This window comes from Podarcis filfolensis, assembly GCF_964270895.1.
Source record: "Podarcis filfolensis genome assembly, chromosome: 4".
NCBI lineage: Eukaryota > Metazoa > Chordata > Lepidosauria > Squamata > Lacertidae > Podarcis > Podarcis filfolensis.
This window is the reverse complement of record NC_139607.1, coordinates 22,175,753-22,193,769: the sequence shown is the minus strand read 5'-3', so window position 1 is coordinate 22,193,769 and position 18,017 is coordinate 22,175,753. Positions and strand designations below refer to the sequence as shown.

At 40.6% G+C, this 18,017-nt stretch overlaps 1 protein-coding gene across 1 annotated transcript in view; it reads right to left on the bottom strand.

The window, feature by feature from the left end:
• PCCA (propionyl-CoA carboxylase subunit alpha) overlaps positions 1–18,017 on the bottom strand; it is a 223,243-nt gene that overhangs the window by 109,079 nt on the left and 96,147 nt on the right. The window contains exons 15-16 of the mRNA XM_083610671.1: positions 12,487–12,555; positions 11,130–11,205 (exon numbers count right to left, since the gene is read on the bottom strand). Of these exons, the coding sequence (XP_083466797.1) occupies positions 11,130–11,205; positions 12,487–12,555 (145 nt within the window). The remainder of the gene's footprint in view (positions 1–11,129; positions 11,206–12,486; positions 12,556–18,017) is intronic.

Sequence of the window (18,017 nt, the reverse complement as noted above, 5' to 3'; positions counted from 1 at the left end):
TATGATTAAGCTAAGTCAGTCTATGAACCACCTGTTAACTTTGAAACTCACATTCCCATGTCAACTGCAGTAAAATATTTGTAACTGGACTCTGCAGTCAAAATAACTTTTAATACCATTGAATCAAACATAATCCACATTCAGGGTAACAAAAATTCCCAGACAAACATGTAAGATTAAGGAAGTAATATATAGATATTCAACTTGTAAATACGAAAAGCCACCGATGAAAATACTGCAATATATATTTGTTTCCTGAGTGCAAATTCAGCAGTTACGCATATAATGCCACACGTTCCCAGACTGCGTAAATGCTAAAAAACACAATCCACTTTTTTATTTCTTGACCAAACTGCTGTAAGATCCATGGTGATATGATAGCTGATGACTGATGACAGGGATCTCTTTTTCTATTGATTGCCCCAAGAACTAAAATCAAATATTATTTTTATTCATGCCAAACTATGTGGAGAGAAATCAGAAGCTCCTGCAATCCATAGGATCTAGTATCATGAAAATGTAAATAAGCACTTTAACATGCAATTTTCCCTTTCCATAAGAGCTCACAAGTCTATCTTCAGCTATTTCTAACACCAAATTTGGGAGACTTAAGCAAACCTACTCCGCCAAACGACTTGAAAGCCGTGGTGCTCTAGCCTCAATCACAACGTTCCTAAGACTTCAGAAATTTCAAAGTATGATTTGCAGTTTAGCTTGACCTCAGAGAAAGTTCACAAGGTATCCCCCATCTGTGTGAATAACTATGAGGCTACAGAAATCTGGACCCCTATAGGAGTTTACTCTTGGCTACCTGCTGCTTCCAAAACACCAGCCAGACATTAACCCCACATTCTCACAGGATCAAACAGAGGCCAGTCTCCATGCGCACTGAACTATATATTACATCCATCGTGCAATGATATTTCCTTCTGTACCACATTTGGTAATCCAAGCAGCTGAGACCAAAGCCACAAAAACTGGAAACATAATGAAATCTGTAACTTCTGTACTGTTCATTCACAATGCCAAAAAACGGGGGGTGAGGGGACAGAAAATAAGAATGATGTTGCAGATTTGTTCTATGTCCCAAGAAGTGGATGGGGCACACACAAATGGTAAGATTTGCCTGGGTAACTGGGATGATGGACACAAAAGCTTGGATTTGCATGGTAAACATTCCCTTCCTTTTTTTATTCCACACAGTATAATAAGGTCGTTCTCTCTCTCTCTCTCTCATTTATTCAATTTATTAGTTGTTTGACAGTCTCCAAGCACTTACAAGTTTTAAAATCATGAAGCATGGCATAAATTCAGCACAAAAGAACAATACATCACAACAAGAAACACACAATAACCTATAAAACAACCCTAACAAAATAGCAAAAAACCCACACTCAATAGACAGGAGAATAATCATAATCCAAGAAATTCCCAAGAGAATAGATTAGTTGGGGAAGGAGTGTTGGTGAGGGGACCAGGTAAATACCATCTTTCAAAAATTTAATACGCATTTTCCTGCTGGCTGTTCTGTGGCCATGGCTGGTAACCACTAATACAAGATTTGAGTAGGGCATCCCTACTTCCCTAGTCCCAATCACTTCTAATGCACTAGACCAGGGCGCCCCAACTTTTCATACCAAGTGGGCTGCAAGAATACTTCAACACTAGACCCGCGGGCAGCACACTGTTTTGTCACACTGCCTTCCCAAACCCAGATAAGCAACGCGCTGGGCTTGGGGAAGGTTGCATGAGACTCTGGTACCTCCATCCCAAAGCTGTAAAAACACTAACTAGGCTCTGGGACAGAGGTGGGAGGATTCAAGGACCCTGTCAGAGCCCTCACACCTTCTTCCCAAAGCCCAGCACCTCATGCAGCAGCACAAGGGCTATGGGGGGGCATCAAATGTTGCAGAGGGCTGCCAAAAAAGGCCTCAAGGGTCACATACCGGCCGATCCTGCACCAGACCCTGCAACAATGAAGGCTGTTGGCGCGGACAGCCAGTACGAACTACCAAAACATTTTATCTCCTATCTCCAAAACAGAACTGAAGCAACAATTTATCAACAACTTCAAATAATGGGGGAAAGAGGGGGAGGAATGAAGAGATTTGCCCATATGTCCTTTATCACCGGAGTCTTTATATTTATCATGGAATCATACACATTGTAAAAAAATTATACATAAATGGTATGAATGTGGTGATCTACAAGTCATAGAATTTAATTAGTAAAATTCAGAATAAGCTGACTGTTGTACCTCATCATTCATGGGAAACATTCTTCAGTGTAAATATTTACTGACACTAAACATATTCTGTGTTGATTAGCCCTTTTTACAATATTAAGCTTCTGTCAACTTGACATTCACAAAACACAAATCTGCATTTATCCATGTAAACTTAATTGGTGTCCTACATGTCTCTCCATAGATAAACAATTCAATATATTTAACTTGCTGAGAATTTTAATTGTGTTAAGTGGAATGGAAAGAACTTTATTTGCATAGTTATTAGTTGCAAAAGCATTAAATTCATTTTTATGAGAGATTTAAATTGCATAATGATAATTGAGCTTTGCTGCTTTGAAAGACTATCTTAGAAATGCACTGTACATGTTGGCATTTAATAGGTATTCCATTTTATTCAAATAGTACTAAAGGGAAAAAGACAAGAGAATTAAGATCTGTTGCATTCAGCCTCTTGAAAATCATTATGAAAAATAAGTGAAGGAAAAACAACGTTCAGTGCCAACAATGTAACTCCATGTTCACTGCAAAAATGTCATGCTTGAATCAATGTGCCATTTGTCAAATACAAACATACAGCCCTTATCGCTTGGACCTATATGAAATAAGCTTATGGAAGATGCATTTGATTTTGTAATTATATTCAAGTTGACATCCTTTTAAAATTTCAATGCAACTTACACTTAACTCTCAAGGCTGCAACAGTAAAGGTAAAGGTGACCCCTGACCATTAGGTCCAGTCGTGACCGACTCTGGGGTTGCGGCACTCATCTCGCTTTATTGGCCGAGGGAGCCAGCGTACAGCTTCCGGGTCATGTGGTCAGCATGACTAAGCTGCTTCTGGCAAACCAGAGCAGTGCACAGAAACACCGTTTACCTTCCCGCTGGAGCGGTACCTATTTATGTACTCGCACTTTGACATGCTTTTGAACTGCTAGGTTGGCAGGAGCTGGGATGGAGCAACGGGAGCTCACCCCGTTGGGGGGATTCAAATCGCTGACCTTATGATCAGCAAGTCCTAGGCTCTGTGGTTTAACCCACAGCGCCATCCGCGTCCCTAGCTGCAACAGTACTATGTGCTAAAGATTACCTCCATCCCGCAAAATTCTACGGCTTTTAGCAACAGCTCCTTAGCATGCAGTGTTAAGGGAGTGCTTGAACAGGCAGGAGAGGGATCAGCCCTGGGGGGGGGTGTGGATTTGCATTGGGGCATCAGCAATAGGAGAAGGATAAACCTCTTCCAACACACGGTGCTCCCCTTCCCCCTCCACAAGCCAAGGTGCTGCTCTTTATAATAGTTGCTTTTAGTGCTAGCACATGTGCAAGTAGTCAGAAACGAATTAACCAGGGGTCAGCAAACTTTTTCAGCAGGGGGCCGGTCCACTGTCCCTCAGACCTTGTGGGGGGCCGGACTATATTTTGGGGGAGGAAAAGAACGAATTCCTATGCCCCACAAATAACCCAGAGATGCATTTTAAATGAAAGCACACATTCTACTCATGTAAAAACATGCTGATTCCCAGACCATCTGCGGGCCGGATTTAGAAGGCGCTTGGGCCAGATCCGGCCACCAGGCCTTAGTTTGCCTACCCATGGATTAACGCATTCAGCATCTACAGTGGCCCTTAACAATTATAAAGAGATGTACCGCAATGGAAAAGTTTATTAGGTACATGCAAGAGCTTGTGGAATTCCCCCGCCATCATTCTCCCTGTCTTTGCTGCAGCTCTTAATGTTCCCATTGTCCTTTCTAGAAACGTTTTTCTTTTTAAGGTTATTGGAGGATTTGTTTCCTGAAAAGTCGGAAGGCTTGCTGCACAAGTAGGGTTCACCACTGAGCCCTCTAGATCAAAAGCTAACTGAGCTAGTACAAATAAAATGATGGTACCTCTGCATATACATCAATATACATATATATCAATATGCCTAACAAAATTGCTTTTTCAGGTACAGAAGCTGGACATGCAGTGCAATCCTAAGCATGTTTATTACAAGTAACCCCAGTTTTCAATACAGGAGCTTATGCTCCAGTAAGTGTATTTGTGATTTCTGCCTTGTGGAGCTAAGAGGGCTTTGGCTGGGAGGGTTCCCACCCATCCTCATTTAGTTTCACTGGCTACTACCCACTGCCAGGAAGAGTTTAGACTATTTCATAAACAAGAAGCATGAAATTTGTGCAGAGGCAAAAAGCAAAGTACTCAAAATAAATTCTTCTTCAATTCCTTTTCCTGGCATTTCCCTCCAGACTATTTTTTTATACTTTCCACACTGTTCCCACTACCACAGCTACACTTCATTTCTATTTAATCTACTCTGGGTCAGGTTCAGCCTTATTTCATATCTCCTTTTCTTTCTCCCTACTGTTAACCTCTCCTGCCCCCAAAGCTTCTGTTCTTTGAAATTTCTGTTTTTGTCTTCTCTTGTTCTTTTCTTCACTGTGCCCTGTAGTAATAATTCCTGATCTGCACCCCAATTGTTTTCAGCGCAGCTTCCATTCTATGATTTGCAACCAACGAAAGAAAGCTTGCTTTGATTTACCCCGGGTCTGTATTCCAATGGATTTAATGAAGATATATGTCTGTGCAGAGCAGGGGTCATGGGTGTGGAAACTATGAACATGCCCTACCCCTTTTAAAACACCCAAGTATAAATGGCCTGAAATTGAGGCTACATTCCCAGCAACAAGTGCAATACCATGGGACTATATGCTTTGGAAAGGCACTCAAGGTCAATTGTAACTTGTCATGTTCTTACTACAGGCTGTTACCAAATTGTGTCTACAGTGGTATCTGTCACAGAATTTACTTTCCTTTCCTCCCCCCACCCCCGTCTATTAACTATCCTGGTACAATAATAATAATAATAAATTTTATTTATATCCCGCCCTCCCCAGCCGAAGCCAGGCTCAGGGCGGCTAACAACAATCAAATAATCAAACAATCAAATAAACCAACATTCTAAAAATATTTCATTATAAAAATTAATTAAAATCAAGTTGATGGCAACCATTAAGCAAACTTCTGCGCAGGTTGCCAGAGGAGGGAGTCAGGCTGTGCCCTGACCAAAGGCCTGGTGGAACAACTCTGTCTTGCAGGCCCTGCGGAAAGATGTCAGGTCCCGCAGGGCCCTAGTCTCTTGTGACAGAGCGTTCCACCAGATTGGAGCCGCAGCCGAGAAGGCCCTGGCTCTAGTTGAGGCCAGCCTAACCTCTCTGAGGCCTGGGACCTTCAGGATGTTTTTATTTGCAGACCGTAGGTTTCTTTGTGGGGCATACCAGGAGAGGCGGTCCCGTAGGTACGAGGGTCCTAGGCCGTATAGGGCTTTAAAGGTTAAAACCAGCACCTTAAACCTGATCCTGTACTCCACCGGGAGCCAGTGCAGCTGGTATAGTACCGGATGAATGTGGTCTCGCAGCGAAGATCCCATAAGGAGTCTCGCCGCGGCATTCTGCACCCGCTGGAGTTTCTGGGTCAGTCTCAAGGGCAGCCCCACGTAGAGCGAGTTACAATAATCCAGTCTGGAGGTGACCGTCGCATGGATCACAGTGGCTAGGTCAGGGTGAGAGAGATAAGGGGCCAACTGCTTAGCTTGGCGGAGATGAAAAAATGCCGCCTTTGTTATAGCTGTAATCTGCGCCTCCATAGAGAGGGAGGTATCGAAGATTACACCCAAACTCTTAACGGACGGTGCTGGCACTAATTGCACCCCCGCAAGAGATGGGAGTTGCCCCCTCAATCCCATATCGTCCCGTCCCAGCCAGAGGACCTCTGTCTTCGAAGGATTTAACTTCAACCGGCTCCCACGTAACCATCCAGCCACAGCTTCCAGACATCTGGTCAGTGTGTCTGGGGCCAAGTCAGGATGGCCATCCATCAACAGATAGAGTTGGGTGTCATCGGCATACTGATGACAACCCAGCCCAAAACTCCGAACAAGCTGGGCGAGGGGGCGCATAAAGATGTTAAAAAGCATCGGGGAGAGAATCGCACCCTGAGGCACTCCACACACCAAGGAGTGGCGCGATGACAATTCCCCCCCAAGCGCCACCCTATTCTCAAGGTTTCCTTACATATGCGCTTCATCATCTCAGAAGGGCAGGCTTCTGTTTTCAATTATTTTATCTCAAATGCTGTATGTGCATAATTGCATCAGTGTACCTATGTGCCACAGTAACTATGTGCATGTGTGCCACAGTATATTTGATGGGAGTTTGCTGAAAGGAGAGGTGTGTGGAGCATTGAACAAGAACCACCGCCAGGGTCTGAGTTCTTGAAATAGCTTCCATTCATTTTTTTTATTATTATTATTTGAAATTAATAGATTAACTTGCATAATGGTCCTCAACCCTTGGCCTAATTCTATGCAGGGGAGGGAAAATCCTGAATAATGGATACTTAACTTATCAGTCAAAGAGTCCCATACATGAAAAGTCTTAACTGCAATGCAGACATCAATTAGATCTAAGTCAACTGGCTATCCAGATCTCTAACAAGTGTACATAAAACAGCTACTTGCTTTTGAAAGTTTAAGGGAAAGTCATACACTTTAGAAACCAAACATGAAGATGGCAAAGTTAGCCATCTTACGAAAATCTTAAAAGCTAGACTTGTATTCTGGCATAGATTAAGTACAAATAATAGTATTTGTGCTTAACAATATAAAATGCTCTTCATTTTCTGGAATACTGGCATTTGTTATGACATTAAACCAGACTTGGATAAAGCCAAGATGGGCCATTTGGGGGGTAAATTATAATTATAATTATTTATTACATTCGTTTACTGCCCTGCATTCGCAGATCGCAGGGCGGTTCACAACTTAAAATTACAATATAAATACAAGATAAATTACAGTAAATCAAGCCTGGTTTTCCCCCATGTTCCTGTCAGACATTCTAAACTGTATCCTGGGGAATTTGAATATCTGGCAGGAGTAACATGACTCGATACTCAGCCATGATGGGGTGGGGCAGGAGATCAGTGATCTTTTCTACAAGGGCTACGAATATATTTGGGAGGATTTCATTACACTGATGTCATTCATCGAGAGCAGGTATGAGCTACTATGGACTTTTGAGTCTTTACAGTAACAGCAGCAAACACAAGTCTCCCAGCAGCACAAAACCTAGGCCAGACACTGGTTGCAAAATTATCACCATATTAGCAGGGTTCTAGTGTGTCACTAGCCAAGGGATTAGCTAAGGAAAACCTGACTCTAGTTGGCGCACCTCCCAGAATTCCTTGCCCAGAAATCCAGAATTTTCCACAGGAGCATTTTTGGTTTTCAACATTTGACACTTCTATGTTATACGCCAAAGAAAGGAAGGGTGGAGATTCTGTCTTTGATGCATAATGATACAATGATCTCAGACTGTATGTTCGTTCCATCCACATTTTTTCCTGAACAAGAACAAAGTCTATTATGTCCCATATCAGTGAGGATTTTAAAGAAAAAATTCACAACTCATTTATGGATGAAGTAAAGATTACAGGACACATTAAGCCCTACTCATCACTCCTGTCGCTGTGTGTGAAATCTTCTACAAATTCAGTAAAGTGTCATGTTCAGAATAAAGCATGCAAAACGGTAACATTCAGGCTGACTAAGCACAATTGTGCTATTTTGTTCATCTGAATAACTTATCTTCAGTAAAGGGTATGCGTTTCTGTTGCCAATTAAGAAAACTACACAGGCTTGAACACTTTGAAGATTTTTAATTACCCTAAATAAAACATAGGCAATGTAAAACAAACTTGTCCTCTGAATTTGAAGGCAATAATGCATCTGAATACCAGTTGCTGGAAGTCACAGGCAGGGAGAGTGCTCCTGTGCTCGAATCCTGCTTGCTGGTTTCCCCACAGGCATCTGGGTGGCCACTGTGAGAACAGAATGCTGTACTAGATGGGCCACTGGCCTGATCCAGCAGGCTCTTTTCATGTTAATTCATGATGCATTCCTTCCACACAGGCTACAGGCGACATCGATTCAAGAATGCAAACCCTTTCCCCCATGCACTTGGTTCTCCTTGACTATTAAAATATTTTGGTTATTTGATCCAGAATGGACATGTGCTATAAAATATCAACAAATTCAAAGATTTGCACTTTTTAATTAAAAAAAATCACAGGTATTGCATCTAAGTCATGTGCAAAGTAGGCCCACTGAAATAAATGGACAGGCTAGTCATGCCAAACACCATTTATTTCAATGAATGGCATTCAACATTAGTCCAACTCAGAGCAGACCCACTGAAGTTACTGGACATAACTTAGATTCATTAACTTTAAGGGTCTACTCTGAATGGGACTTAGCTGAATAAAACCCAATGGATCTGTTGTGAATGTGACATAGTTGGATACTACCCATAGTAAAATATATTTTGAAAAAAAGCAGATCAAATTCTTATCCTGAATATTTTTGCTTTACTTTTTGCTCTAGGCAAGTTGCTTCTTTTTAGTCAAATTTAGAAGGGACGCAGGTGGCGCTGTGGGCCTAGGACTTGCCGATCAGAAGGTCGGCAGTTCGAATCCCCACAACGGGGTGAGCTCCCGTTGCTCGGTCCCTGCTCCTGCCAACCTAGCAGTTCGAAAGCACGTCAAAGTGCAAGTACATAAATAGGTACCGCTCCGGCGGGAAGGTAAACGGCATTTCCGTGCGCTGCTCTGGTTCATCAGAAGTGGCTTAGTCATGCTGGCCACATGACCTGGAAGCTGTATGCCAGCTCCCTCGGCCAATAAAGCGAGATGAGCGCCGCAACCCCAGTCGGCCACGACTGGACCTAATGGTCAGGGGTCACCTTTACCCTTTTAGTCAAATTTAGCAAACTACAATGTACAGCATTCTCCCTTTCATCCAACATTATAGCCTTTAACCTCTTATATTTAAAATAATATCACTGGCAGGGTATGCTCTGTAACACAAATTTATCAGCATTTCAAAAATTTAGTGACCTTTAACAGTCTTTGGGCTGTTGCAGAATTCAGGATTCCAATCAAGCAAATCAGAGTTAGAAAAATTGGAAATATGTTTTGCAAACTGGAACCGTCAACAGAACATGTAGCTTTACTTTGGTTCAGTTTTGTTTAAAACGAACAAATCACTCTTTTTAAATTTTCACGCAATATAAACATACAATCCTATTTTAGAGTTTATACTCCCAATGGAATATTCTTCAATTAGGAAAATCCTTGAGGCACTTTTGGGAACACAAGTTTGATCCCAGGCTCCAAACGTGGTCTGATATGTGCACTGAGTTCCAAGCAACAATGGACTTCCCTTTCACTCCAACATCAGACACCAACCTGCAGTTGACACCAACATTGTAGTGATTTAGGAACTCAACATGTGCCAAAAAACCTTGGCTCCCATGTGCATGAGGGTCAGGGCAAGTATGTTTTATATTAGCACTAAAAATAAAGCCAGATATTATTTTGGCTATTCTTGCGCCTTTGGCCAAATGCTGCGTTCTGATTGTGTATGGAACTGAGAATCTTTGGGATTCAGATGACAACTGTCCAATTGAGCCGCATTTTTACAGCAGACAAAAAAAAAATGCTGTACACCTAAGTAAGAACCACGTTAGAAAAACAATAAAAGGTAAGAAGTACAATTTCGCCAGGATTTTTCAGCAGTTGGATGGATTTCATTAAAGACAGAAAGAGACTTGTTGAAGCTCTCAGGTTACTGGTCTCTTCTTTCTGTGAAAAGGTCACATAAGCAGTGGAGAAGTGGGAAAGGGGAGCGGGCTTTCTGTATTTCTTTCTTTTAATGCACTGATTTATTGGAGTTTAGCAATGGGGGTTATGTGGAAAGACATCAAGCAACTGAAAATCCTGCAGTGTTGGATTTACACGGTTATCTCTAATGGAGAAAAGTAAACCTCAGAAGGAGACAACTTGCTTTGAGAGATGAGGAAAACGACACTACTCCCCCGAAATCCTGTTTCTAAATATTATCACATCACCGTCTTTACCGACTGGTAGGCAAACACTAATAAATACACATAAAAAGAATTGGGAGAAGGAAAGAATATACATTATTTGCATGTGACTACAAATGTCATGTTATACCCTGGCCTGCATTCCATAAACATTTTTTATCAGAAAGTACACCTTCCAAACTTACAGGTTACTGCTACAATGCCAACTTTGAAGCAATAGCTCTTTCCGCATGTGACCATTTCCTAGTGGCAGTTTGATAACATCAACGTCAAAAATAAATCGAAGCTGAAGGAAAAGACAAGCTAATAAAAATAGTAGGCGAGGGGAAACTTTTCATATTGCTTACTACAGTACAGCAAAGGCTACATGCAGCTGCTCAAACAGGACAGAATGAGGAACAGAACTCTGGGAGCTAAGAAACTGTGGGCCAAATAATCAGAACTGCCAGATATAGGGAAACAGGAGGTCTAATTACTTTTATTTTTATTTAGCAAAACATATATATCGTTTAATTGTGCTAAAATCTCTATACAGCTTAACATAAACATTTAAATTATTCAAAACTTTAAAAAATAAGTAAAATTGACAAGTAGAAAGATTCAAACACATCCACACCCACATGTCTGAATAAGCTTACCTGGATAAAATGTTTGGACAAGGCATTGAAAAGAGTCAACTTTCTGGCACTGGTATAATCTAGTGTAGCTATTTTACATATACAGTTATTTATCTGGTAAGAAAACTGTGTCACTTTGGGTGGTATTAAAATTTTAAGAATGCAAAATAGTAAAATGCATAAATTAAACCAGCCTGATGTGCCGCAAAACAAACAAACCAAATATATTTTTCTTAATTTAACACAAGTTTCCTTGAATTTGTCAAACTAACATTTCAAAAGCTTTTCCATGGACAATTGCATTAGAATCCCATATTATTGAATTTACCTCTAATAACGTAACTATCCAAGGCCTCTTCCATTCTTCGCAAAGCTTCAGCTCTATTGGATCCATAGGTGATCAGCTAAAGCACACATACACAAAATGATATATAAAAATGATATATAAAAAGTTAGGACCATCAAAATATTATTTGGTGGTAGAGGTTTTTAGGTCTCAATTTGATGTTTATAATTTTCAGTTTTTAATGAGATTTTTAAATGCTTTAAACATTTTTATTGTTTTATCTCTTGTTGGCCATCCTAGGCACCTTTGGGAGGAAAGCCAAAATATAAATTTAGCAAATAAATATTTTGAGACTATCCAATGCTTTCTTTAAAGGTAAGCAAGATGCCACAAAATCACCAGACAATGAAACCAGTAGGGAGTTGACTTGAACACAGGTGGTGAAGCGTATACAACAAAACAAAAGTAGGAACCCATTTGTGTGATGGCAGTGAAATCGTCCTCTAGCATTAAAAAAAACAAAAAACTGTCCAGCAAAGCCCTTCTAGGTGGTAGCAAGATTTCAGCAAGACCCTACAACCCTTGGATATTAGAACCCAAGTAATTATTATTGGTTCAGACCTTGATGCCAATATTGGTCTTAGTCTTAGTTCCTGCAATTGGTTTCAGCTGATGTGGCCTATGGATATGGGCTTTAAGGGCTTCAGCCTGACACCAGTATTCTTAACCCCTGCCCAGACTAAGCCTCCTGGTTGTATATTGTGCTCAAATAGGCTTAGTTTGGTCAGACTGAGTATACACTTCCAGAGTTAACACTAAATACATTACTTCTGGTAAATGAGCCACCATAGCTGCTAGAGGGCTGTGTGAATTTGTGTCCCAGGGCTTTTTTACTCATCCACCCATGTGAAACCAAGGGGTGAATTGTTTGTCGGATGTGAAATTTTATTCAGCTCTCCTACTACACTACAAAAACCAGGAAACATGGGGATCAGGAAACTATGGTTAATTTGTTTCTGGTTTAATTGTGGCTCAAAGCAATGGCTCAATGCACTGGCGAAAGTTCTGTTTATACCTTGCCTTGTTTATATCTTGCCTTATTAAATGGAGAAATGATCCCCTGGACACAGCCAATGTTTTCCCTGGATTTCACAGTAGGACAAAGAATTTAAGAATTTCCATCTTTTAACTATTTAAGGGGGTAGATACACTTTCATTTTTGGATGTTTACCTTGATTAGAAAAAAGGTTTTTTTTGTTATTAAAACCACTTTTACGACTGAAATCCCTGAAGCTATTTTAACCCAAACACCTGCCACATATTTTTGCCTGAAACAGTATAATGTCACCAAACATTATATATAATTTCTTTTTTAACTAGGGAAAAGTAGTTAACTCACTTTTGAAATCATAGGATCATAATAAATGCTGATTTCACTTCCTTGCTGTATGCCACTATCAACACGTACCTACAAAAGAGTGAGACAAAAGAATATTACCACAGGCAAAAGAAGAGCCAGTGTCAAGGGTCGGAATAGTACGGCAACAGCTCAGGGCCCACAGACTGGCAGAGGGCCCGCTGCTGACTTCAGACGATGGTCCAGTTTCCTGTTTCACAATGGGAGAGGTGTCCAGTTGCAGCAAAAAGTATGCACACAAATTCACACTCTGCTGCCCCCTCTAAGCACACTCCCACTAATATATGAGAGATTGCCTCAAAAGCCCCGGTGACAATTGCTGAGCCTCTAGGGCAAACATCTTGTTTCTTGTTGGGACTTGGGAGAAAGGGGCACAATAATGTACTCCTTGGAATACAAGTTAATTACTGCAAAGCTCCTTCTTGGCATCTCTTAAACTGGGAAATGGATGCCTGGCCCCAGAGGTCCACGTAATCATACATCTCCTAGTTTGGAAGAATCCTTCATGCTCCAAGAAGCCAAAGGGAGGGCTTGGCCTCCAAACATCATGATGGCCCCAAAATATCTCTTCCAAGAGGAAAATGAAGTGTGTTTCAGAAAACTCAGAGAGATCAAGGTCACATTTCTGCTGGGAGGAACTTCTGGAAAAAGCAACGCCATAACTCTCCTGTGGATTTTTAATCCTCAATGGGGCTAAAAGGTGTACAAAACAGTTTCTGTTGTGTCCTTCCCAATGAGTGGGTAAAATGGAGACTTAACATGGATGTAATAAGTGTGTGTGTTTATAAATAAAGTGATTGGAGGAAGAGTATAGAATGTAAGAGTGTAAAAGTGAGCAAAGACGAGAACAGAGTGGTGTAGGGGTCAAGGAGACAGAACTCTGATGAGGAGAGAGAGCTAAAAAACCACAAGTAAAAAAGAAGTGAGGGGGGAATGTACCACAAAAACTCACAGTCATGGGCAAGTTATCTTTGTTAGCAGTCCATCAGTCAACATTATTTCAGTTTACAAACCTTCCTAGAAGTATTTATATGCTGACACTCTTCTTTCTCTTCAGAGTCCAACTTTAAAAATAAGACATTTACAGAGGACTGGGTTTTGCAATTCTCAGATCTAGAATTTTCGTTGTCCAATTTAACTAGAGCCCCACCAAAATGCCCATGTAACTGATATATTGCATCAAAACTTTATGTAAATGCATCATCTGGGCCTCACCCCAGAAGGGCTGCTGCAGAAACTTTAAAGTTCTGCTTATCAGCTCTATAGAAATACCAATACTCTAGCTTTCATGTCTGCAACACTTTCTTTTTCTTCCTCACTCTCATCTGTAGCATATTTTTCTTCTGATGATAGCATTCCCCTGAGGATTTAATGTTTACACAGCTTTTTCCATGGCTTTGCTTTATAAGGATACAGCTGCAATTAAAGTTCTGATTCTGCAACTCTTGTGGAGGGAGGAGGGGGAAAACACACACAGGGAGACAAGATATGTCTTTGAAGAACCTGATAGCTGTTAGTCAGCCAACAAAATTCAGTATTACTGTTGATCTTTGTTTTCTTCTCTTGGTTTGATTTCTGCAAGAGTGGCACTGAGGTTATCCATAGAAAAGTTTCAAAATGACTAATTCCTGAATAAATATTTGTTAAGATTGTTGCTTTTGAAATCTGGATAGCACGCTACTCACAACACCAACAGGATAGTTCAAGACCATTCTGGTAATCTTAAAAAGAAACACCAAATGAGACTTGCTGGAGTGGAAGAGGTTTAATATGAAATACTCTGCTTGGGTTTGGCAGGGAGGGGGAAATGGGGCTTAGAAACTCCCTTCAATCTTCACCTGGGGGAAGAAACCCTTGTAATAAAACAGCAGCTCATCTGTCTGCAGCAAGGCAGAAAGAGGTCAACCCAACGGCTGTTAGGCTTTTAGATTTTAATTTAGGCAATTATCAAGGGGCCAGATGTAGAACCTCTTGTCTACAGTATCCACATGAGGTCACACTGATGACTTTATTATCCAAATGACATGTCCTAATAGGCTTTATTCTCTGCAATGAAAACTGCATCACATTTTTTTCCTGGTAGAAAAAAAAAAGATAAACAGTGCCTTTATCATAGTAAGAGTACATCTTCATTAATGAAGGCCGCATAACTGTAATGGCAGTTGTCAAGCACTTTCAACAGAAAAATCTCAAAATATCTCAAAGATACTCAGTAATCAGCATGATGGTTTTAGCTATCCCTGTGCCATGGAGGAAAAGAAAAACAGGAAGTATTGAAAGGTCATGAGCATCGTTGTAGAGAAGGAAACTGATTATGTGAGATGTTTTGTATCATTGTCAACTTTAAAAAAATTATCACCTAAATAGAAACCTAACCAAAACAAGCTAAGGTTGGAAAAAGTTCAGCCTTCCATCACCGGCAATGTAATGTTTGCAATCATCAACCTTCTCTCCCCCAAATATCCACAATAGGAACTATCAGAAACAGGTCAAGAAACTGCAGAGAGAAGGCGGCATAATTCCACAAGAAATACAGAATTAACGTCTCATTATATTTAAGACTCAAAAGCCTTGCAGCAAAATAGTGGCCACAGTTCGGTATCTACATGAGTTTGGGACTCCAAAAATGCAAAATTATTGTTCAGGCTTAACATATCAGAACTTATTCATAAACATGAATACATTATTCATAAACAAGATTGTCAGTTAAGTTCTTCAGAAACACCAGATATGGCATACCATGTTTGTACATTCACAACCTTTTTAGGTTCCCATGCTATCTATGCTGTCGACTATTCTAACACAAGTTACAAACTAGTACAACGTACTTTTAGCGACTACCGGGTTGGTGCCACTGTTTAATGGCGGATTCCCTCCGAGCTCCGGGGGGAATCGGCTCCGTAGCGTCTGGGTCTGGCCGCTGCGGCGAAGCGGGGACCCTTAAAATCACAGGCGCGGATGCCTGTGAACACAGAGACTCGGCGGGCACCATTTGCGCCCCCCCAATCCGCGACGGAGCCTTTTTAAAGGCTTCGGAACGGAGGCAGGGTAAGGCGTGGTGCTGAGAGTACTCCCTCGCCTACGGAGTGAAGCCGCAAGCCATTGACAGAGAGCGCCAACTTCTTCTAAGAGTGATTGGATCCTAAAACATCAACCCGTGAGTAATACGGAGATTGGAACTTTAAAAAATTTCTTATCTTGGATTTGGAACGAGCGGGAAGGGGCTAAAAAGGAAGTCCACCCCCCCCTCTTTGTAAACAACTTAAAGCAAAGGACTGGGCAGCTAAGGTCGAGAGAATCTGTTTCTTGCTTTTTTTTTTTAACTAAAGATCCTGACCTCACGGTTTGGACATTATAAGAGGATATTCTGGAGGATAAAAAGAATTTTGGGAGCTGAAACTACACCCCCCCCTGGACCCGGGAACGTCCGATGAGAAAGCCTGTTGCATGGAAGATTTTGACAGCTGTCAAGTGAGCTGCTAGTCAGCTAGTTGTCAGCTGGAAAAAGAGAACATTGTTTCTGCTGTTTTTGCTGGTTTATTCGGGATAACTTGTTGAAAATAAGGTTGATACAAAATAACTGGACTTTTGGTTTTTGAGCTGAAAGGAAGATTAAGGAATTAAATCCCCCTAGAGGGGTAACAAGGATACTACATTACAAAAATGGCTGGAGTGTCTAAATTCCAAGCAGAATTGGACAGAGCACTGGTTCTCTTGGGAAACTTACAAGATGAGTACGATGCTTTGTCTACAGAGGTAGCGCTATTACACTGGACAGTAAATAACAGCTTGGAGTCTGATAAGGATTTGAAACAGGAAGCCTATTCAACTGAACAAATAAATGAAACCGAAAGCGTAGACACGATGGAGCAATATGTTCTTTTTGAAGAAAACGAAGGAGGAGATGGAGGCTTGCAGGAGTCAAAGGAGAGCTACAATATGAGGCCTGACATGAAAAAGGACAATAAAAACTGGATGCGGAAAGCCTGGTTTGATTGGGAATTTGGAAAATGGAGAGATCCTCTTTTGAGGAGATCTGAAGATCTGAGGATTATAAATTTGTTGAAGGTGGAAGCTGGAGCTGTGGGGACATTTGGATTTGAAAGAAATTTGAAACAAGAGTTGGAATACCCCATAGGCTTTGCTTTTGCTTTTAAGTATGGAGAACTGGCTAGAAGCAACACCGATTCTGTTGGGCCGGAGCCCCTCCGAGACCTGGGGCTTAACATCAAGGTCTATCAAAGAGACCGGCAGAAAGGAACTGAGAGAGACATAAGGGCCTCGGACCTGAGATCTCCAGGCTAAATAAATAATATAAAGACTGATGGATATTGGTTGGGGACTGGAACCGGGAGAAGGGTGGGTGGAGGTTGGGAATCCAAAGGGTACATAAGGATAATTTGCATTGCTTTGCTTGTTTTATATTTTGTTAGTGGTAAGGAAATTGGGTAAACCGTGGAAGGGAAATTTTGGTCGACCTTAGGAAAAAGGTTCAAGAATAAATTAATGAGGTATAAGTATTGATGTGTAATTTTAATAAGGTGAAATTGGTTTTTTTTTTCTTTTTTTTTTAAACTAAGTGAGAATAAGGCTGTTAAAAATAAATGGAGGAAATGGAAAAAAGAAGTAAAGTAAAATAACAGTATGTTAGAATAAATGTTTAAGTTAAGGTGAAGAAATAAGTTAAGGACTTGCTGAATTGACAATTTAAATTGGAATACAAGAAGGGGAGGTGTGAGGAGGTCTGAGAAACAAGGTTGAGGAAAATAAGTATCAGAAACTGTATGTGTTTTTTCTATTTTTTTTGTTTAGTTTCGAATATTTTGTTGTTGTTTTTTTGTTTTTGTTTGTTGTGTGTTTTTTGAAAATACCAATAAATATTTAATAATTAAAAAAAAAAAACAGAAAAAAGAAAAAAAGGGGGGAAAAAAAAATAGTACAACGTACTTTTAGTCATTTAGTTGTTCTTTATATACAGAGAACAAGATGAAGTTTCTGGTGACATCTCTCCCCAGCCTTGAAAAAAATTTAAAAACCTCTCAATTCTTCTGACCCACAACAGCAGTAGCTTCTTTTCTTTAGCCACAAGATGTGGAAATAAATGGTTAGAGAGGGTCAAAACTGACAATAACTAAAAAGAAATAATAAGCCAGTTAACAATCTGACTGCGCACAGCCTCCATGCACAATCTGACAACAGTGTTTCACTGTGTTACCTAATTCCCAGTGTAGAATATTCCTCTTATGTAGCTCAAGCCAATACTGAATTCATTCTGTCCCATATGGATGCCTAGGTCTCTGTTCAATACAGGAACTGTCCACAATTAGGAGGATGATAGAAATCTAGAGCATTCTACTTAAAATCATATTGGGGAAACAAATGCATGTTTATGATGGAGCAAGGTGACAGTTATATCAGCACACCACCAGAAAGCGACTAATTATGTCCAAATTGCAGGCAAACATGTTCACTGTAGTATGCTCTATTCACAAAAAATAGCTTCTTTTGTCGCA